Below are 22,415 nucleotides of genomic sequence, written 5' to 3'. Positions count from 1 at the left end.
TGAGCAGCTTTTCATGTTCTTCTTGGCCATCTGTATGTCTTCTTTGGAGAAATGTCTATTTATGTCTTCTGCCCATTTTTACATTGGGTTGTTTGCTTTTTTAATATTGAGCTCATGAGCTGTTTATATATTTTGGAGATTAATCCTTTGTCCGTTGATTCGTTTGCAAATATTTTCTCCCATTCTGAGGATTGTCTTTTCGTCTTGTTTGTAGTTTCCTCTGCTTTGCAAAAGCTTTTAACTTTCATTAGGTCCCATTTGTTTATTTTTGCTTTTATTTCCATTACTCTAGGAGATGGATCAAAAAAGATCTTGCTGTGATTTATGTCAAAGAGTGTTTTTCCTATGCTTTCCTCTAAGAGTTTTATAGTGTCTGGTCTTACATTGAGGTCTCGAATCCATTTTGAGTTTATTTTTGTGGTGTTAGGGAGTGTTCTAATTTCATTCTTTTACATGTAGCTGTCCAGTTTTCCCAGCACCACTTATTGAAGAGACTGTCTTTTCTCCATTGTATATCCTTGCCTTCTTTGTCATAGATTAGTTGACCATAGGTGCATGGGTTTATCTCTGGGCTTTCTATCCAGTGAGGGAGTCTGATTCCTCCAGCTCTGTTTTTTTCCCTCAAGACTGCTTTGGCTATTCGGGGTCTTTTGTGTCTCCATACAAAGTGTGCAATTTTTTGTTTTAGTTCTGTAAAAAATGCCATTGATAATTTGATAGGGATTGCATTGAATCTGTAGATTGTTTGGGTAGTGTAGACATTTTCACAATATTGATTCTTCCAATCCAAGAACATGGTATACCTCTCCATGGGTTTGTATCATCTTGAATTTCTTTCATCAGTGTCTTACAGTTTTCTGCATACAGGCCTTTTGTCTCCCTAGGTAGATTTATTCCTAGGTATTTTATTCTTTTTGTTGCAGTGGTAAATGGGAGTGTTTCCTTAATTTCTCTTTCAGATTTTTCATCATTAGTGTATAGGAATGCAAGAGATTTCTGTGCATTAATTTTGTATCCTGCTACTTTACCAAATTCATTGATTAGCTCTAGCAGTTTTCTTGTGGCATCTTTAGGATTTGCTATGTATAGTATCATGTCATCTACAAACAGTGACAGTTTTACTTCTTATTTTCCAATTTGGATTCCTTTTATTTCTTTTTCTTCTCTGTTTGCCATGGCTAGGACTTCCAAAGCTATGTTGAATAATAGTGGTGAGAGTGGACATCCCTGTCTCGTTCCTGATCTTAGAGGAAATGCTTTCAGTTTTTCACCATTGAGAATGATGTTTGCTGTGAGTTTGTCATATATGGCCTTTCATATGTTGAGGTAGGTTCCCTCTGTGCCCACTTTCTGGAGAGTTTTTATCATAAATAGGTGTTGAATTTTGTCAAAAGCTTTTTCTGCATCTACTGAGATGATCATATGGTTTTTATTCTTCAATTTGTTAATATGGTGTATCACATTGATTGATTTGCGTATATTGAAGAATGCTTGCATCCCTGGGATAAATCCCACTTGATCATGGTGTATGATCATTTTAATGTGTTTTTGGATCCTGTTTGCTAGTATTTTGCTGAAGATTTTTGCATCTATGTTCATCAGTGATATTGATCTGTAATTTTCTTTTTTTGTAATATCTTTGTCTGGTTTTGGTATCAGGGTGATGGTGGCCTCATAGAATGAGTTTGGGAGTGTTCCTTCCTCTGCAGTTTTTTGGAAGAGTTTGAGAAGGATGTATGTTAGCTCTTCTCTAAATGTTTGATCGAATTCGCCTGTGAAGGCATGCGGTCCTGGACTTTTTTTTGTTGGAAGATTTTTAATCACAGTTTCAGTTTCACTGCTTGTGATTGGTCTGTTCATATTTTCTGTTTCTTCCTGGTTCAGTCTTGGAAGGTTATACCTTTCTAAGAATTTGTCCATTTCTTCCAGGTTGTCCATTTTATTGGCATAGAGTTGCTTGTAGTAGTCTCTTAGGATGCTTTGTATTTCTGCGGTGTCTGCGGTGTCTTCTCCTTTTTCATTTCTAATTTTATTGATTTGAGTCCTCTCCCTCTTTTTCTTGATGAGTTTGGCTAATGGTTTACCAGTTTTGTTTATCTTCTCAAAGAACCAGCTTTTAGTTTTATTGATCTTTGCTATTGTTTTCTTTGTTTCTATTTCATTTGTTTCTGCTCTGATCTTTATGATTTCTTTCCTTCTGCTAACATTGGGTTTTGTTTGTTCTTCTTTCTCTAGTTCCTTTAGGTGTAAGGTTAGATTGTTTATTTGAGATTTTTTCTTGTTTCTTGAGGTAGGCTTGTATTGCTATAAATTTCCCTCTTAGAACTGCTTTTGCTGCATCCAGCAGGTTTTCGATCGTCGTGTTTTCGTTGTCATTTGTCTCTAGGTATTTTTTGATTTCCTCTTTGATTTCTTCAGTGATCTGTTGGTTATTTAGTAACGTATTGTTTAGCTTCCATTTTTTTTTTTTAAGTTTTTCCCTGTAATGGATTACTAAGCTCCTAGCGTTGTGGTCAGAAAAGATGCTTGATATGATTTCAATTTTCTTAAATTTACTGAGGCTGGATTTGTGACCCAAGATGTGATCTATCCTGGAGAATGTTCCGTGTGCACCTGAGAAGGAAGTGTGTTCTATTGTTTTTGGATGGAATGTCCTTTAAATATCAATTAAATCTGTCTGGTCTATTGTGTCTTTTAAGGCTTGTGTTTCCTTATTAATTTTGTTTGGACGATCTGTCCTTTGGTGTACGAGAGGTGTTAAAGTCACCCACTATTATTGTGTTACTGTCAATTTCCTCTTTTATAGCTGTTAGCAGTTGCCTTATGTATTGAGCTGCTCCTATGTTGGGTGCATATATATTTATAATTGTTATATCTTCTTCTTGGATTGATCCCTTGATCATTATGTAGTGTCCTTCCTTGTCTCTTGTAGCATTCTTTCTTTTAAAGTCTATATTTTCTGATATGAGTATTGCTACTCCAGCTTTGTTTTGATTACCATTTGCATGGAATATCTTTTTCTATCCCCTCACTTTCAGTCTGTCTGTGTCCCTAGGTCTGAAGTGGGTCTCTTGTAGACAGCATATATATGGGTCTTATTTTTGTATTCATTCAGTGAGCCTGTGTCTTTTGGGCGGAGCATTTAATCCATTCACGTTTAAGGTGACTATCGATATGTATGTTCCTATTACCATTTTCTTAATTTTTCTGGGTTTGTTTTTGTAGGTCCTTTTTTTCTCTTGTGTTTCCCACTTAGAGAAGTTCCTTTAGCATTTGTTGTAAAGCTGGTTTGGTGGTGCTGAATTCTCTTAGCTTTTGCTTGTCTGTAAAGCTTTTGATTTCTCCGCCGAATCTGAATGAGATCCTTGCTGGGTAGAGTAATCTTGATTGTAGGTTCTTCCCTTTCATCACTTTAAATATGTCATGACACTCCCTTCTGTCTTGTAGAGTTTCTGCTGAGAAATCAGCTGTTAACCTTATGGGAGTTCCCTTGTATGTTATTTGTCGTTTTTCCCTTGGGGCTTTCAATAATTTTTCTTTGTCTTTAATTTTTGCCAATTTGATTACTATGTGTCTCGGCATGTTTCTCCTTGGGTTTATCCAGTATGGGACTCTCTGCACTTCCTGGACTTCGGTGGCTATTTCCCTTCCCTTGTTAGGGAAGTTTTTGACTATAATCTCTTCAAATATTTTCTTGGGTCCTTTCTCTCTCTCTTCTCCTTCTGAGACCCCTATAATGCAAATGTTGTTGCGTTTAATGTTGACCCAGAGGTCTCTTAGGCTGTCTGCATTTCTTTTCATTCTTTATTCTGTTCCGCAGCAGTGAATTCCAGTGTTCTGTCGTCCAGGTCACTTATCCGTTCTTCTGCCTCAGTTATTCTGCTATTGATTCCTTCTAGTGTATTTTTCATTTCAGTTATTGTTTTGTTCATGTTTGTTTGTTTGTTATTTAATTCTCATAGGTGTTTGTTAAACATTTCTTGCATCTTCTCGATCTTTGCCTCCATTCTTTTTCCGAGGTCCTGGATCATCTTCACTATCATTACTCTGAATTCTTTTCTGGAAGGTTGTCTATCTCCACTTCACTTAGTTGTTTTTCTGAGGTTTTATCATTTTCCTTCATTTGGTACATAGCCCTCTGCATTTTCATCTTGTCTGTCTTTCTGTGAATGTGTTGTTTTTTCCACAGGCTGCAGGAGTGTAGTTCTTCTTGCTTCTGCTGTCTGCCCTCTGGTGGATTAGGCTATATAAGAGCCTTGTACAAGTTTCTTGATGGGAGGGACTGGTGATAGGTGGAGCTGGGTGTTGCTATGGTGTGCAGAGCTCAGTCAAACTTTAATCTGCTTGTCTGCTGATGGGTGGGGCTGGGTTGCCTCCCTGTTGGTTGTTTGGCCTGAGGCAACCCAACAGTGGAGCCTACCCAGGCTCTTTGGTGGGGCTAATGTCGGACTCTGGTAAGGCTCACGCCAAGGAGTGCTTCCCAGAACTTCTGCCAGTGTCCTTGTCCCCACAGTGAGCCACAGCCCGCCCCCCGCCTCTGCAGGAGACCCTCCAACATAGCAGGTAGGTCTGGTTCAGTCTCCCCTGGGGTCACTGCTCCTTCCCCTGGGTCCTGATGCGCACACTACTTTGTGTGTGCCTTCCAAGTGTGGAGTCTCTGTTTCCCCCAGTCCTGTCGAAGTCCTGCAATCAAATGTCACTAGGCTTCAAAGTGTAATTCTCTAGGAATTCTTCCTCCCGTTGTTGGACCCTCAGGTTCAAAAGCCTGATGTGGGGCTTAGAACCTTCACTCCAGTGCATGGACATCTGTGGTATAAGTGTTCTCCAGTTTGTGAGTCACCCACCCAGCAATTATTGGATTTGATTTTATTGTGATTGCGCCCCTCTTTCCATCTCATTGTGTCTTCTCCTTTGTCTTTGGATGTGAGCTATCTTTTCTGATGAGTTCCAGTGTCTTCCTGTCAGTGATTGTTCAGCAGTTAGTCGTGATTCCGATGTTCTCGCAAGAGGGAGTGAGAGCATGTCCTTCTACTACACCACCTTGAACCAATCTCAATGTCCCATTTGTTAAAATCAGGCCTCACTGCACACCTTAGCCTTCAGTAGGACCACAGAATGGCTACACCTTGGAAAACCCCACTCCCTAAAGAAGAGTGATGCCCTAGCACTAAGAACAGAACCTAAAATACAGCAATCCTAACAGAATAAAACCAAGTCTCAGTCTTGTCCTTTTTTAATTTCACAATCCCAGTGTGTAGTTCAGTGTCTTGTACCTTTTATAAGCCACGTACATTTTGGATAAATGAATGAACTAGCTAATGTTAATAACTGTAGGACATTTCCAGAAAGATGTTTTAGATTCATTTAGATTCATTACTCTTGTTTATATTCTTCTTACCTTTCTTAGTTATTTCCATGCATCTTAGATTTAACAATGATCTGTTCAGACACCTGATTGCCACAAGTATTTTGAACGCTTTTAGGTAGTTACATCTATTCTAACCCTTTAAGTAATGAACTTTGCCACATGTAATTTTCCTAAATCAAACCATTAAGGCTTCTTTTTAAAAAAATAACTTACAGTAAAGGAGGGGTAAATGAGAAGCTGATGACCATATTCTTTTCAAGATGATAGAAAAGTCCAAGCACACTTTGCATGGCAGATTCTGTCAGGAGCCTTTTGGAGCCCTCCAGTGTGAACACAGGAACCACCGAGAGTGTTCTTATACAGCACTGGTTACAGCCACCCTACTGAAGTGTGTATTATAGCTCACTACAGTGATACTGGACCTTTCTGGAACTCAGCCATCCAGTCATCTTAACTCCTCAAACCACTGAGCTCTAAGAATAAAAGGCCAGTTTATATAACACATACAGATGAGCATCAAAGCGTTACCAATGTGAGATCACAGGTCTTATTTTACAAAGATCCAATGAACATCCTTTGGCTCTGCTTAGCAGTCTTCTCAAAGGAACATTCCTTGATGAACTTTCTGTCCCCCACCCTAGCCCAAGGCTGAGTTAGAAGTACGAACTTTCTATTTCCAGAGTAATGCTCAGAATAATTGCCTGTTAGTTCGGTTCCAGGTCTGCGTCTTCCACAAAGTCCAGAGCTCCTTGAGGACAAGAACTATGTATTACATATCTTTGTATCCCCAGCATTTTACAGTGTTGGACATACGTTAAACATCAATATTTATTGAATGACCAAAGTTGTTTTTTGCCTTTGAAGGAACAGTAGATATTTTAAGTAGCATATTAAAAAGGAGAGAAAGTGGTTTGAAACAGGCACACAACAACAACAAATAATAGTATGCCAGGTGACAACAATGGTATGAGAAAGACTGAAAACAGTCCGGGATAACTTCATTTTGGAGGGAAAAAAACATAGAGTACTTGAACGGTTTCTAAAAACATTGCTGAATGCTAGCACAGTACTGTAGTTTATGTTAATTTTGTTGACTTAGGGCCATCAAATAAAGATTGAAATATTTTCTGAATATTTTGTTTAAAGATGCAGTCAAGTATGTAATGCATTTTGTAAAGATTTCCTTGTTAAATTGTTTTAGAAAGAAAACGTCTGGTTTTTAATAGAATAGGTCCTTAGCTATCTCAAATAATTCAGTTCTGAGGGTTCTACATAGCCTAGGTCTTGCTGTGTGAGGGTAGTATAAGTATGTCTGGACCTTCTTGATTTATTGGTGAGTAGTGGTCATTCAATCTACCTAATAAGCATCTCACACTGTGTAGGTACTCTGGGGATAGAAACACACACACACACACACACACACACACACACACACACACACACACACACACACACACACACACACACACACGATCAGAAGACAAGGTTAGAGCCATCAAAGACTCAATGTTTCCAGATGCAGGAAGTTTTTTTTGTTTTTTTAATCAGAAGTCCTGGGATAATGTTATTACAACTTCATCACCTAGTCCTCTACCCTTATGCAGGCATGCAGTGTTCATCAAACATTGAGTACCCCTGTGGACCAGGCTCTATGCTGGGTGCTGGATGCTGGATGATGGAGGTACAGTGAATGCTTGTAGGCTACAGGAGGCCAGACTCTGGAGGACCATGTCTCCACAAGGCTTCTGTCTCTTTGCAAAATAAGTATAGGGAAGATTTTCTCCCATTAGAGGCAAATATGTCTTTTTTCTTCCTAATGTTAAACAGTTGATGAGAAACAAAAAGATTCATAACTTCAACCCTAAATTAAAGCATGTTTTAAAAAGCTAAAAATGTAAGACTTATACAAGCCTCTCTCCTATTCTTGACGAGAGTTCCCCAACATCAGCTTGCTTGTAAATAAAAGGGAACAGGTAATCTGAGATCTTGCTTCACTTGTCCTTTTGGGTTACCGAGGTTTGTATGTGACTGGGCTTTGGACAGTCCTTCATGGCTTGACAGATGGCCTCCCTCCAGCAAAGGACAGGGAACCATGAAGATTGAATACTGCTTCGTTATAGTTTCCCAGATCACAGCTGAGAAAAGAAAGAATGTGCTCAGCTCCACTCCTCAGTAGAGCCAGATGCCCAGTAAAGCAGAAACAGTATACCTGTAAAGTTGCCAAGGCAACGTCAAGGGTAGAGGGAAGAGTAGACAGAATGATTTATGAAGGTTTCTTGCCATAAGAACCGGTCTAAAAATATACTTCCATGTCTTTTTCCTCTCAAGGATAAATGCCACAGGATTTATCCAGGGAATTGTGATGCATAAAGCTTGAGGCCTTATCAGAGCTCAAGGAGACCAGGGGTAAAGGGCAAGGAGAAGGGAAACAGGAGCAACAAATGAGAAAATGTGCTCCTGGTGTGCTTTTAATCTTCTGTTGAACTGATACAGTTTTGCAGATGTAAAACTGACTTTTTTTGGAAACGTGCAAATGTTGTATATTTAAAATGTGCCTGTTTTTTTTTAAAAGACCATTTACTGGGGTAAAATGAAGATACTTAGTTTCCGTATTTAAAAAAAGTTTCCTCTGAGCTTCTACTTTAATATTAGTGGATTTGCAAAGGCAATCACAGATCAGCATGTGGAATAACATGCTATCATGGCAGCAGAGTTTGAAGTTGCATTTTATTTATGAACAGTTTAGAAAGACGCTCTTGGAGCAGATAGAGTTGGCTTATCTTAACACCCTTTCTGGGCTCACTGCAGTTAGCTGGAGTTATTGGATGTCCACATGGATTTTCACTTTCATGAATTATACATGACTCTATCAGTTTCATTTGGTGCATAACAAATGATCATGGATATAGCAGCTTAAAACAGCACACATTTATTATCTCACAGCTTCTGTGGGTCAGGAGTACAGGCACAGTTTAGCTGGGTCTCACTAGGTTGTAATCAAGGTGTCTGTCAGGCTGTGATCTTATCTTCAGGCTCAACTGAGGGAGAGTCTACTTCCAAGTTCACTTAGGCTGGAGACTCAGGTTGGGACCATTGACCTAAACGATCATCAGCTAAATGAAATGAAGAAAAAGTAAAATTAAACAGGATAAACATTTCCTTTCCCTGGGATGCTTATTATCTACTTCTCTGGTAGAAGTTGTCAACTCCTTGGGAAAATAAATTGCATCTCACTGTGAGGGTTGAGGGAATTCCTGTTTCATGTGAGCCTCAGAACCACTCTGGGAAGGTGTGGGACTTTCCCAGGGCCTCCATGCTGCAGTTGGTTTCACATTTAGAGACGAAGTCTCCTAACCCTGCTCTCTTTCCCAGGCATAATGCTTTTACACAAAATCTCTTTATTATTATTATTTTTTTTCATCCAGCTTAAATAGACGTAGTTTCTTTAACCTTTCTTCCTAGGGACTTTAGTCCTAATCTTTTCAGTGATTGCTAATCGTTATAACTTTATAATTTTTTCTACTTCACATGCCCTGTTTTAGCAAGGTGTTAAATGGAATACAGGACAAAGCAGACCCATATTTTTGGGTGCTGTAGACTTTACCACACTTCATATTCAGTTCTATCTAGTCAGTACCTCCAAGTCTTTGATGCTGCCTTAACCTCTTTCTTTTTTTTAAAAAAATTTCTTTTTCTATTTTTTCTTTTATTTATTTATTTATATTTGGCTGTGTTGGGTCTTTGTGGCTGCGTGCGGGCTTTTTCTAGTTGCAGCGAGTGGGGGTTACTCTTTGTTGTGGTGCGCGGGCTTCTCATTGTGGTGGCTTCACCTGTTGCAGAGCACCAGATCTAGGTGCATGGGTTTCAGTAGTTGTGGTGCATGGGCTCAGTAGTTGTGACTCATGGGCTCTAGAGCACAGGCTCAGTAGTTGTGGCACACAGGCTTAGTTGTTCCGTGGCATGTGGGATCTTCCTGGACCAGGGCTCAAACCCGTGTCTCCTGCACTGGCAGGTGGATTCTTAACCACTGTGCCACCAGGGAAGCCCAACCTCTTCTTTCAAGGGCTTGAATAAGGCGGAATATATCTTAAGGAGTCAAACACTTCTTAAGCGTTATGTGCTCACTCTGTTTTACAGAACATCTTTTCCAGGAGTCTAATTTGGGAATTGTTTGTGCTCTGAAGGATACGGGAGGAGGCTCTTACTGTCACGAGGGCCAGAAACAGGGCTGGCTCCTCACAGACAGGGCCTCACAGGGCCATTCCGAGTGCCTCCTCATTAAGCCCTCCGGTATTCTAGTTCCCTGCTCACAGGAGTGATTCTTCACTTTCCACAGTTGACCTGTTGTACTATATTCTTCCGTCCTCTCTTCTGTGATCCAGAGGGGTCACTGAGTTTTCAATCCATTAACCCACCCCTCATACCTAGTTTCTTCTCAGACCTGTACTTAATTTCTTCCTGTTTACTCATTAATTAAATGCAAAGACTGTACCAAGTTAAAGTTCAGCATCTTCAGAACGCCTGATGACACAGTCCCTGAGGCTGCCCTTGAATAACTGATGCAGTATTCTTTAAGCAGTGACCTGTTAGAGTGCCCATCTGGATCGGACGAAAAGCCTTCTGACTTATTAATTTTTGTTTCCAGGTTGATATAGGACATTGTATAATTTATTTTTACCAAAGCTAGATTAGTCTTTACTGTTTGTTTTTGAATTTGTTTTTCCTTAGCCCCAGCACCTGTGGAGATAGTATCGATATGTCTATGGATGTCAGGAATATCCACTTTATGTTTCAAACCACACACCCCACAGTTTTCTGATCTAATTTTTAGGTACTTCATAAGGCCCTCATATATTTTCAAAAATAATTGCTAGTGACCCTGATGAAACTAGGCCAGGCAGTCCAGTTTGCAATGTGCAGCCCTCCTAATTTAATGGGGGAATCTTTAACTAGATGCTCCCCTTCGGGGTGGCTTCTTGCCCTTCCACCCTGGGGCTACACACACTGATGATAAGATCCCAGTGGACTTATCTTTTTTGCCCCTCCTGCTGCGGAGCACAGGCTCTGGACGCGCAGGCCCGGCGGCCATGGCTCACGGGTCCAGCCGCTCCGTGGCACGTGGGATCCTCCCGGACCGGGGCACGAACCCGTGTCCCCTGCATCGGCAGGCGGACTCTCAACCACTGCGCCACCAGGGAAGCCCCAGTGGACTTGTCTTTAACAGTCAGTGATAAAAATAAGTACAGTGTTAAAAACATCCATCTTTCAGTATCACTTATTTAGAGCTTCCTCTCCTTTTCTAATGAAAGACTACTGTTTTCCTTTTGCTATTTTGTTCCTTAATGCTTTTCAGCAGCGTTCTCATGTTGCACCCTTGATGCCATGAGCCTGAGCTCTGGAGGCTGGATGACCGGTGTTCAGCTCTTTGCCCAGCCTCCACCTGTGAAATAAGATGAATAATAATATTGACCTCACAGAGCTGAAGTGAGCATTAAGTTCTCTAATTTGTAAAATTGCTTTATTATAAACTTTAAACACAGATAGATGGATTCAAGTGGCAAGTACTGATTGTTGATTTTTGTGCTCAGAATTGCTAAATGCCATGTCTTAATGATGTTAGCCAGAATGCCCAGTAGGACTGTAAAATTAATAGGTTATTAAATGAACACCTCCCACTCTCTAAATGTTTTCTATTTCTACTTTTCTCATTCTCTATTTGTGTCTCTATTTCTTTTAATGCCCACCATTTTCTTTCCCAACTTTGGTAGCTTTCTATAACTGGATATAGTAGAGAAGCATGTTTTAATTTTTGTATTACCTATGGTAGCTATATAATCTTAAGTAAAACTAAAGGTATAGAATGTTTATTTTTATCTCTTTAAAAAACTCACATAGTTTCTTTTTTTTCACTTGTCGATTCATTCTATAATTTTTTGTCCCCAGTCGATCAGCAATTTTCAGTAGAAAATCTTTTTTCCTCTATTGCTTTATGCTTTTGTTGCTGGGGAGTTAGCAGGGCTACCAAAGCACTTCAAATTCAGGCAAGTCTTTTCCTCTTTCTTTTAGAAATGGATTTTGTTGAATTCTATGTTCAGTTTGTCCCCAGAAACTTACTGAAAAGTATATGGTACAGATATGAATGTTCATAAATACAGAATAACAAAGTGAATACTCTATTTTGGTGACTTTTTAAAAATAATGGAAAATGTGGGATCATTCATAGCATGAGGAGGGGAATTTTGAGAATTTTAGGCACCTCAGAATCAGACTGTCAATTACAAGCTTTGTTTTTTTAATGGCCAAGCATAACCACCTCAGCTCAACTGTACCTCCTCTTGCCTCACAGCCCTAGGCTGACTGCTTCTTCTGTGCTTTTCACTACCTCCCTGAAAGAGTCCACTTAGTCAAGTTGTGACTATTGACTGAGCACTTTGTGTTAGTCCAGATTCGTGATTGCAAATGACAGACCATGAGCCACGGCAAACCAGTCCATTTAAAGTGGGTGTTGGGGAGGAGAAGGTTTACTGAGAGCATGCCCAGTAACCAGGAAGGATGGAGTTAGTGCATCCTTCCACATTTGTGCCTTTGCGAAGGGTCCACAGCCCAAGCTCCTTCCCTCTTCAACCCGTGCAACCAGCTGGAAAGGCTGTGTGCTGTTTCCTCAGGGCCTCAAAGCAGGCCCCGTCCTTCACTCACATTGCTCTCCTTTCCTCCTCCTGCCCACTTTGGTCTGGTTAACTCCTGCTTACTCTCCCAGACATCTTCCTGACTCCCAGCCTGAGATGCATACCTTTTATGTGTTTTCATAAAATTCTGTGCACAGGACCCTCCTATGCACTTATCAAAACTGTCTGGTGATTGCTTGTTTACTTGTCTGTTTCCCAGCTAGACTTTGACCTTCTAGAGGGTGGGAGCTGTGTCTGAATCATGCTTCCATTCTTTGTCCACAGTCTCATTCATAAACAGAGAGAAGCATTTGTTGAATGAGTGAGCATAGGATCTTTGTTCATGTTGGTGACTTTGCTTTCTGGGCTGATCTCTGTTCATGCTGGTGACTTCGCTTTGACAAATACAAAAGCCTTTTCCCTTAATGACATAAAAGTCGTACTTCTTCTTTTTTTTTTTTTTGTGCTACGCGGGCCTCTCACTGTTGTGGCCTCTCCTGTTGCGGAGCACAGGCTCCGGACGCGCAGGCTCAGCGGCCATGGCTCACGGGCCCAGCCACTCTGCGGCATATGGGACCTTCCCGGATGAGGGCACGAACCCGTGTCCCCTGCATCGGCAGGCGGACTCTCAACCACTGCGCCACCAGGGAAGCCCAAAAGTCCTACTTCTAATGTTCTTCATTTTAAAACAGGACTGGATATGATCCCCTTCCACAAACATATTCAGTAAAGAAATGTGAATACGCATGCAAAAAACCCTTTAGGTCAGTTGTTGTTTTGGTAGTAGTCAAAGTTTTGTGCAATTTCTAGATATAAATAATGACTTAAAATATACTTATAAAATGTATAAGTGACCTTACTTAATGGGCAACCAGATCAGCTGTGTAGTTGATATGCACAGTGTCAGGAGCAGGTCAGGAAGGTGTCTGACAATACACATTCATTTTTAGTGGCTTATTTTTCATCTTTTCTGCATTGAATACGATTATTTTGATGAGCAGTCTGACAACCTTGTAAGTTAGCTGAAAAAATTTTACTGATACATGCTAACTTACATGCTAACTCGTCCTCTCTTTTTCAGGGGTAAACATAGTGTTAAAATCTTTAATAACTGTTTAATATAGTTATTTTTCATTTGTTCTAAGGTTGAAATATGCTTGTTGGCTCATCAAAGACTGATGTGAGGGTCCCATAAAACATATTAGGGTACCTTCCGTTCCTCTCTAACAGTTTAATAACCAGCTTTGATTTGACTCCTCAGTGGCTGTAAATCCATGAAAATCATTCACAACAATAGCTTTGGGAGGAAGAAACAAAAAGCTGCTCTTTCTTCTTGTATGTAGTTGTTTTCTTTTAGGATATATAACTTGAATCTAGTATTCCGAGCCTGAGTACTGCTGAACCTTGGCTATGATTCTAGTAATTCTTGTCATCAGAAACAAATGATTTCACCAGAAAGGAAAATGAGAGCTGGTTTTACTGATGACATACTCATGCATTCTCTGTTCTTCTCCCTCTCTCTTGTTTTTCAGTGAGCATGTTTTTGAACACATTAACACCGAAGTTCTACGTGGCCCTGACAGGCACTTCGTCACTAATATCAGGGCTTATTTTGGTAAGTGGTGGAATCCCTGCTATTTAAAAACATGCTGATTACTAATATATACGTTATATATGTACAGGAAAAAATTCTGGAAGAGTATACACCAGCACCTTACAGTGACTGCGTGTGTGTATATGTTGGATAGGGGACTGATAGAGGCCTTTCACTATCCAGGTTATATGTTTTTAAAATATTGGAAAAAAGATTTTTTTTTTAACAATTATATACTGCTTTTGTTGAAGGAAAAAACAAAATGGAAAATAAAGGAAGACATAATTCTGTGTCAAATTCTAATGTCTAAGATACTATAAAGTAAGTGTGACTCAGTTAAACTAAAATGTTTTTCATTACCCTTTTCAAAATGGATTATTGGACATAATAAAGATCAGTAGAAATATAGCTCAGTTTCTTTAAATATATTGACATGGATGTGGCAATTCTAAGCTTTTTCCCCCTTCATCTCCTTTTCTTTTAAAATTTACATATATTTCCCTATTGCTTCCTTGAAAAAAAATCCCCAGTAGTCAAAAAGCAATATGATAATCACCCCTAAGGCTCCATTGCCTTGTGTGCTAAAATAGTTATAGGTGTAATAAGTTATAACACCTGCAGTAGTTTTCTTTAATTTAAGTGACCTTAGAGGGGGCCATCTAAACTAGTGGAATCACTCTAATATAATTAAATTTATATTAAGGAGCTTTAAGGAGAAAGAGGTTTTAGAAAGCTTTTTTTCCCTCTATACATAATGCTGTGATTACTAATTATTATAGAGACATGGACAAGAAACAGTACAATGAGGTAACCGCTAGTGCTGTTTCCATTTTACTAATACATAAGCTGGATAGGAAGTAACCTATCTTAGGTCACATAGATGGCAAGTGGCAGAGCAGGATTTCAACCCAGACTGGCTTGCACCAGAGCCTGTGCTTTTATCACTCACTTCACTGCCTCTCTGGTTAAGTTCTCAGCTGTTTTCCCAGCTTGCTGAACAAATGGCAAGTCTGGATTTTATTCTAGTAGTATCTTGGTGTGGGTTCACTAGGCTATAAATGAATTACCAGAATGCAGGGTGAGCTAAGCCTAACAGTCATTTTCCCTTCTCACTTAGAGATGGTGATGTCCCACGTCCTTGCTTCTCTTCTCCTCCAAATAAAGGGGTTTCCTTAGACCATGACCAACTTTGCAGACCCAGGCTTGTGAGGCTTTCTCCCTGTGTGTGGAGTGCAGCTGCTGACGCCTGATGGTCACTGCCATGTTGTTTTATGATATATTTGCCTTGCTGCATTCCTAGGAAGCAGAGGATACTCCTGACTAATGTAAAACTTTGAGCAAAGGAAAACCTCTGATGTGTGAAGATTTTGAAAGCCCTTCTCAAAAATGCTTGGTCTGTCATATATACACTACCAAATATAAAATGGATGGCTAGTGGGAAGCTGCTGCATAGTACAGGGAGATAAGCTCTATGCTTTGTGACGCCCTAGGGGGGTGGGAGGGAGGCTCAAAGGGAGGGAATATGGGGCTATACGTATACATATACCTGATTCACTTTGTTGTACAGCAGAAACTAACACAACATTGTAAAGCAGTTATACTCCAATAAAGATGTAAAAAGAGAGGCATGGACATATATACACTACCAAAGGTAAGGTAGATAGCTAGTGGGAAGCAGCCGCATAGCACCGGGAGATCAGCTCGGTGCTTTGTGACTGCCTGGAGGGGTGGGATAGGGAGGGTGGAAGGGAGGGAGACACAAGAGGGAAGAGATATGGGAACATATGTATATGTATAACTGATTCACTTTGTTATAAAGTAGAAACTAATATACCATTGTAAAGCAATTATACTCTAATAAAGATGTAAAAAAAGAAGATGTAAAAAAATATAGTGTAAAGAACACTAAATCACCTCTAAAAAATTAAAAAATAAAAAAGTGGATATATATATATATGTATAACTGATTCACTTTGCTGTACAGCAGAAACTAACACACTTTATTTTATTTTTTAAAAAATTTTTATTTATTTATTATTTTTTTAACATCTTTATTGGAGTATAATTGCTTTACAATGGTGTGTTAGTTTCTGCTTTATAACAAAGTGAATCAGTTATACATACACATATGTTCCCATATTTTTTCCCTCTTGCATCTCCCTCACTCCCACCCTCCCTATCCCACCCCTCTAGGTGGTCACAAAGCACCGAGCTGATCTCCCTGTGCTATGCGGCTGCTTCCCACTAGCTATCTATTTTACATTTGGTAGTTTATGTATGTCCATGTCACTCTCTCACTTAAACACAACACTTTAAATCAACTATACTCCAATAAAAATTTAAAAAATAATAATATATTAAAAAAAATTCTTGGTCTGTACTGAAGACAAAGTCACTACCACGTGGGAATAGCTCTTGATAGCTTTAGGCTCCTGCTTTAGAGATTGTTGACACTGGTGGTATCCAGCCCTTGGGGACTCAGCTTTGCTAGCCCTTGAAATGCACCCAGGGCTGAGCTTTCTCTTCAGCCACTGTTCTTTTCTGCCAAGTGCATTTCATGGAGAGACAGCATTGAGGTCAAGAGTCAGGTGCTTTGCAGAATAGCTGTGTGCGTAGAACTGCTTAGTGGTTTGTTTCCTGGCACCAGAGAGATAATTACCTAACTACTCTCCCCTAAGCAATGTCAAGGGAGCCAGGCGGTGAATACTGAAAGTGCAGGGCTGGCCCTGAGGAATTTGTTTGGGGACCTCAGTATTTCTATGCTGGAGACTGAAATGATCATGCAATGTGATGTCTTAGGTGAAGAGAGGTAAACACAAACAAACAAAAACCCCCCCTGCTATTTCCCCTATGAAGGAAAAATCAGTTAACTGAACAAACGTACATAGAAATAAAATGTGTTTGGCAAATGCTGCTTTTACACTAACATGTTTAAAAATAAGTGAGGACTCAGAAGTGTGTATTTTACTAGATATCACGGCTAGTTCTTAATTTCACAAGTTGAAAGCCAGCAATGAGTTTGTTATGCCACCTACTTGTCATTCTTCCCTTACGGTTCCTGGGCCCATATCCCCTCCAGGCACCTCCTTCCCTTGCTTAACTTCCAGCTGCCCCGTCTGGCCACTTGGCACAAGCTTTCTCATCTCAGCCCAGTTCCAGCCACAGGAACTGCACCTGTTGTCACAGTCCAAACCCACCAATTTAGTCTTTTATCTGCTGTGGGAAGGACATGCCCAGTCTGCTTGATGTAGCCTCTGTGGGCAATGTTTATTTCTGTGGAAAAAATTTCTGAGTTTTGTTTTTGCTCTTGAGAATGGTAAGGTGGATATGTGGAGAAAATGCTCCCCTTAATTTTCTCAAAATGTTGGTAGAATGGATAAAATGCTGCTGTATTGACATTTATACTTAGATCCCTGTGTCCCCATTAACATGTGTATAGACATGCTCCTACACCTATGTGTTACACATGCATGTTAAATACAGAGATACGGGAAAAGGCAGCCAAAGCAATATTTTTAAAAATGAGAATCAAGAATAAAAATAGAAAATTAGGGCTTCCCTGGTGGTGTAGTGGTTAAGAATCCACCTGCCAATTCAGGGAACACGGGTTCAAGCCCTGGTCCAGGAAGATCCCACATGCCACGGAGCAACTAAGCCCATACACCACAACTACTGAGCCTGCACTCTAGAAGCTGCGAGCCACAACTAAACTACTGAAGCCCGCGCGCCTAGAGCCCCTGCTCCACAACAAGAGGAGCCACCACAATGAGAAGCCTGCACACCACAAGGAAGAGTAGCCCCCGCTCGCCGCAACTAGAGGAAGCCCGAACGCAGCAACAAAGACCCAATGCAGCCAAAAATAAAATAAATAAATTTTAAAAAAAAGAAAAAAGAAAATTAAAATAGTAAATAAAAGAATTAATTCAGGGATTAGACGTAAAACAATTGTTTTCAGCAAAGCAGTAGAAGAGATGACAATTAGATAGGAATCAGTTGTAATGAAAGGTCCTTTTATTGTGTTTCCACTCTATGCCAGGTACTGTTCTGAGCACTTTGAATGTATTATTTCATTTAATTCTAAGTGAATTCTAATTCTGATTTCATTGAAATTCTAAGTGGTTGATATAACCAATGCCTCTATGCTCTGAGTATAAACAGACACAAAATTTAAATAAATTGCCCAAGGATATATAGCAGACAGATGGTGAGATTTGCATTTGGGTCTGTCTGACCATGCCCTCTATCCCCTCCTGTTCAAAAGTAAGGGAGTGGGACTAGAAGATTGTTGTGGCTCCTTTCAACTCTTTTTCATTCATCTAAAGAACTTGACCTCCACTTGACCCGAAAATCATGCAGTTGCAGGGCCGGAGGAAGGAACCCTCAGAAGCCATCCAGTTTAAGCCAGCAAAGACCTAAGGAACAGGCACCCAGAAAGCTTCTGACTTGCCTAGGGCACCTTGCTAGGTAAGGTATAGGGAAGGCTCGACTTTAAACTTCCACTGCTTTGTCCCAGCATCATTCTGCCTCTCATAAACATGTTGACTAGGAAGATGGGTAGCAGCATTGTCTAGTGGTTGATGTATTCCTTTGAACAGACCCATAGAAATGGGTCAGGTAGATAAAGAGAGAAGGAAAAGAAAAAGAAAGAAAGAGAAAGGAAAGGGGGAGGGAGGGAGACTACAAATGTCTCTGGAGGGAACATTTTTTCTTTTTCCAATCAGCCATGGATTAGGTCAGATTTGGTCAGTCTAGAACATGGACCATCACTTAACACAATTTATAATTTCATTTGTGACATTTATGGTCTTATCCTCTCTATGATGGAAGCTTCACAAAGGCTGGGAACATATCTGTGTTTTTGTGTTCAACTGTATAATGTTTGGGTAGACTCTTAAGAAATATTTGTTGAATGCACACAGATCCAGTCAGTGAATGAATTAACTGACTGTATCAGAATTATCTGGGGAGCTTGTTTAAAGTGATGGATTCTGAGTACCACCCCAGACCAACTGAATCAGAATCTCTAGGGCAAGGGCCTAGAGGAAAGCTGCCACCCAGGAGGAGCTGACAGAGCTTGGGGCGCCATGGCACAGGCTGGCATTTCCCACTTGTCAGTGGTTCCCATGACTTCACCCCAGGAGAGTGACCCTCCCGTCCAGGCCATAGTCATTAATGCTACAGTGGAAAATCTCATCCTGTGAACACACAGACACTGAGGTGGGCATGGATCACTGGCTGTTGACCTTGAAGAGAATCTCACTTCTCTGTCTCCTCTCTTTTCTTAAAGCCTTGGCAATAGGTGGCCAGGAAAGGGGGTGGAAGGACATGAAGAACAGTTCTTTACACAGCCCCCCTGAACTACTTAGGGGAACAGATGACTGAGGGGTGATTGGCTGGGCCCAAGGCGGCGGGAGGCCAAGACCCACTCTATAGCTCTTCGGTATTCCTAAACAAAACAGGCAGGAGCCAGGAGGAAAGAAAGGGGCGGGAGGGGCAGAGAGAGAGGGGTGGGGGAGAGAAAGAAAGAAAGAAAGGAAAAGAAAGGAAAGAAGGAAGGAAGGAAAGAAAGAAAAAGAAAGAAAGGAAGGAAGGAAGAAAAGGAAAGAAAGAAAGAGAAAGAAAGAAAGGAAAGAAAGAAAGAAAAAAGAAGAAAGAAAGAAGGAGAGAGAAAAAAAGGGAAGGAAGGAAGGGGGAGGGAGGGAGGGAGGAAGTTCTGTCATGCGGAATTGCAAGGGACTTTGAAAGGGTCAGTGGTATGGAGGAAAGGGTATACTTGCAAATTCTAACAGGAAACTAAAAATGTTATGGATATTACTATAACCCATGCCATTTGCCTTGGTTTATCTTCAAGCCTAGAGGATCCCCTCTTGTCAAAAAACTGTTTACCACTAGATATATTTCAAGACTTAGAGCAGGTGTCAATTTGGCAGTCTATTTGGGAGTAGACTGCCAGAGTTTCGTATTTCCTCTTCAGTCTCCACCATTGCTGTATCTATCCTGTGATATCATCATCTACTTTAATCCTTGGGAAACACATAGCCAGTTTCAGGCTGTGACACCTTTGTGTTTCCCATGGGTTTAATGGAATTACATTGTGGAATTACAATGGTGCTGCTATGTGGAAATCTTGAAGCATTTTTGAGTATGTTACAGGATACAGGAGAGAGAAGTGTTTTATATATAGAACATGCAATTCAAGAAGGGGAGTTCTTGTTGGATAGGAAGAATCTAGGCATCTTTATGAAAGATTCAGCTTTTAGGTCTGTAAGACAGATGGAAGCGCCTTGTTTGTTAATCCTTTGCCAGATTTTTGTTCCTTCCCTGCAGGTGAAGATGAGATAAATTTATACCCTTAGGCCAGCTGCAAACCTGGATCTCCACTCCCAGCCCACAGCCCCATTGCTCCTTGATCATCCCCTCTGCTTCTGTCATATAGTAATGGAGAGGGTTACGAGGCCTACGTAACTGGGTTCTTGACAAATGAATCTTTGTTTTAAATATGATCTGGGTCCTGAGTATAGTGTATGGCCCTTCTATCCTGCAAGGTATAGATCCAAACCATTTCTTTGACCCTCACATTCCCAATTCCATCCCTGCTTCCTTTATTCTCAGATAATAACTCTTACCTGCATCTCCACTGAGATCAGTGTCATCTACATTTTATTCATTTGTTGCCTTCTTACCTGTAAAACAGCTCATCTCACACCCTACTTTCCAAAATAGAATGTATTCTTCTGTTCATTCCTGCTTCCCTTTCATCTTTAGAGCAAGAAATGGTAAGGTACCTTTTTAAGGCAGGGTAAGTGTTCTTCCTGGGCTCCTGGTGTCATGTCTCTTGGTCATTTGTACGCTTTTGCACTTCGGTTTCTCTCTTTCTACTAGATTCTTTCCTCTTCCACAAATAGGTATAGGTCTCTCTTTTTTTTTATAACAAACAAAATGTACACAAAACCTTTCATTGGTTTTAAACAATATCCCATTAAATCACCAGGCCAGCCCTTATCATCCATCCGTTCAACCTTTTAGCCATCTATCCATTCAGTCTTTAAACCATCCATCCTTCCATCCATCCATCCATCCATCCATCCACCCATCCAACATTAACTGAGTGACCTTATTTTACACATTAGGCAACTGAGCCCCAGAGAATCAAGAGTACCAACCAAGACGTACAACTCAGCTATTATGAAATATTTTAGGGCCTTTACCTTTTAGCTAGATGGTAGGGTCATTGTTGACTTCCTGAATGACAAACCTACTTGATGCTTTTTAGTTCTCATCTTACTTGATCTGTATAATTCTTGGGGTAGAGAGATTACACTTTTAAAAACCGTGAAATGTGTAAATTTATGTTTTAATTTTATGGTTATTTGTCAGATTAAAAACTGTTTTGTTCCACTGTGGCAACTCCATTAAGCTACTAGTATGTCTTAGGGCTAGTTTTAAAATCTAAATTTGTTTATGAGAGCTTTGCTGTTTACACTGTAGGTTATGCACCAGGGAGAATAATTCAAAGTGACACCAAATATGTGCGTGTTAAATAACACCATCTGCCCATTTGGATCTGTGCAGCTCTTTAAAAATACTGTGAGGTTCTGGCCCAAATCTTGTCATGTTTCAGGATATGGGACAGATTATTATGCTAAGACCCCAGATTAGAAGATTTGGTTTGAAGTTTAAGAAGGCTTCAAGTCCTTTCCTACTTCATTTTAGTAGTTGTTCATTTAATTCATATTAGAGTGTCAGCCCCAGGGCATTGTGGACACTAGTATAAAGGACTGTGTTAGGAAAGAAGCCATCTACTGCTCTGATAGGTCAGGCTTGAGAAGACCCTCCTTTGCCTCCCAAGCAGCTGCATGGATAACCCAGTCTTTACTGAGGTCTGTTATTTTTGCATTAGAAATACTGGGTGGAAGGTCTATCTCCTGTTATAATGCAAATACCCCATTAATATGAATCATTTATACCTTAGGATGTATTATCCAGTCCCATTTGATAGACTACTTCTGGATTAGTTTTGATAGCTAAGAAAGCAAAAAGAGACAGTGGAGTTGGAGGGCATTTGAAAGTGAAGATTTTAAAAGGGAAGCGATAGGCTACATCTGTCTGTTTAAATGAGCAAGAGAGTTATAAAAAGATGTCTTGTTTTAGGGCCCTAGTAAGATTAGTGGCTCAAGAGCTGGGGCTTCAGGCTAAATAGCTACTTCATTAGCTATGTGACTCTGGTCAGGTCACCACACCTTGACATGTAGCCCTCATTCCTCATCTCTAAATGAAACTGTTCATGGTCCTTTAGGGTCCCTTTTAGTGCTGACATTCTCCGATTCTGCTAGAGAAACTGAGAAATCTGAAAGAGTCCCAAAGTGGTTTCTTTTGGGGGGGGGGGTGAATGGGAGCAACTCGTGAGAGGCATTGTGGGTCTGTGGCATGCACTGGTAGTAGCAGGGGCTACATCTGTGTTCTGTGGCCCCGGAGCACAGCCCATGCCTGGATTGGAGCATTTAGTGCTGTGTAAATGAATGAATGAAGGACTGGCAGATGCCTTAACAGCATAAAATAGAAAGCAGAGTAAAGACTTGGGGCAAAGAAAACTCTACCCCACAAGTGTTTGAGAGCCATTGCCAGTTCTGTGACCATTGTTCTGGGTCCTTGGGAGCCTGCCATGTCTTCTAATAAAGGCAAAGCCATGAATCTTTTTTGGGTGGTCAGGACCAAATGGTGAGCTGTCTCCTTTTTCACAATGATGACCACGGCTCTCAGCCAACCATTTAGTAACAAGATGCTGTAC

At 40.5% G+C, this 22,415-nt stretch overlaps 1 protein-coding gene across 12 annotated transcripts in view; it reads left to right on the top strand.

Moving 5' to 3' along the window:
- ST7 (suppression of tumorigenicity 7) overlaps window positions 1-22,415 on the top strand; it is a 255,129-nt gene that overhangs the window by 120,244 nt on the left and 112,470 nt on the right. For 9 of the 12 annotated variants that reach the window (XM_012533037.3, XM_004269855.3, XM_012533039.2 and 6 more), the window contains exon 2: window positions 13,566-13,648. The exons of 1 other annotated variant lie outside the window; for it this stretch is intronic. In XM_012533037.3, coding sequence (XP_012388491.1) covers window positions 13,566-13,648 — 83 coding nt within the window. Of the gene's footprint in view, window positions 1-6,895; window positions 7,050-10,825; window positions 10,853-13,565; window positions 13,649-22,415 lie in introns of those variants that run through there. 2 more of the 12 variants (XM_033428236.2, XM_049715220.1) reach the window with 2 other exon arrangements.

This window comes from Orcinus orca, chromosome 9, assembly GCF_937001465.1.
Source record: "Orcinus orca chromosome 9, mOrcOrc1.1, whole genome shotgun sequence".
Classification (NCBI taxonomy): domain Eukaryota; kingdom Metazoa; phylum Chordata; class Mammalia; order Artiodactyla; family Delphinidae; genus Orcinus; species Orcinus orca.
The sequence above is the reverse complement of the archived record's forward strand: the minus strand, read 5'-3'. Positions and strand labels throughout refer to the sequence as shown.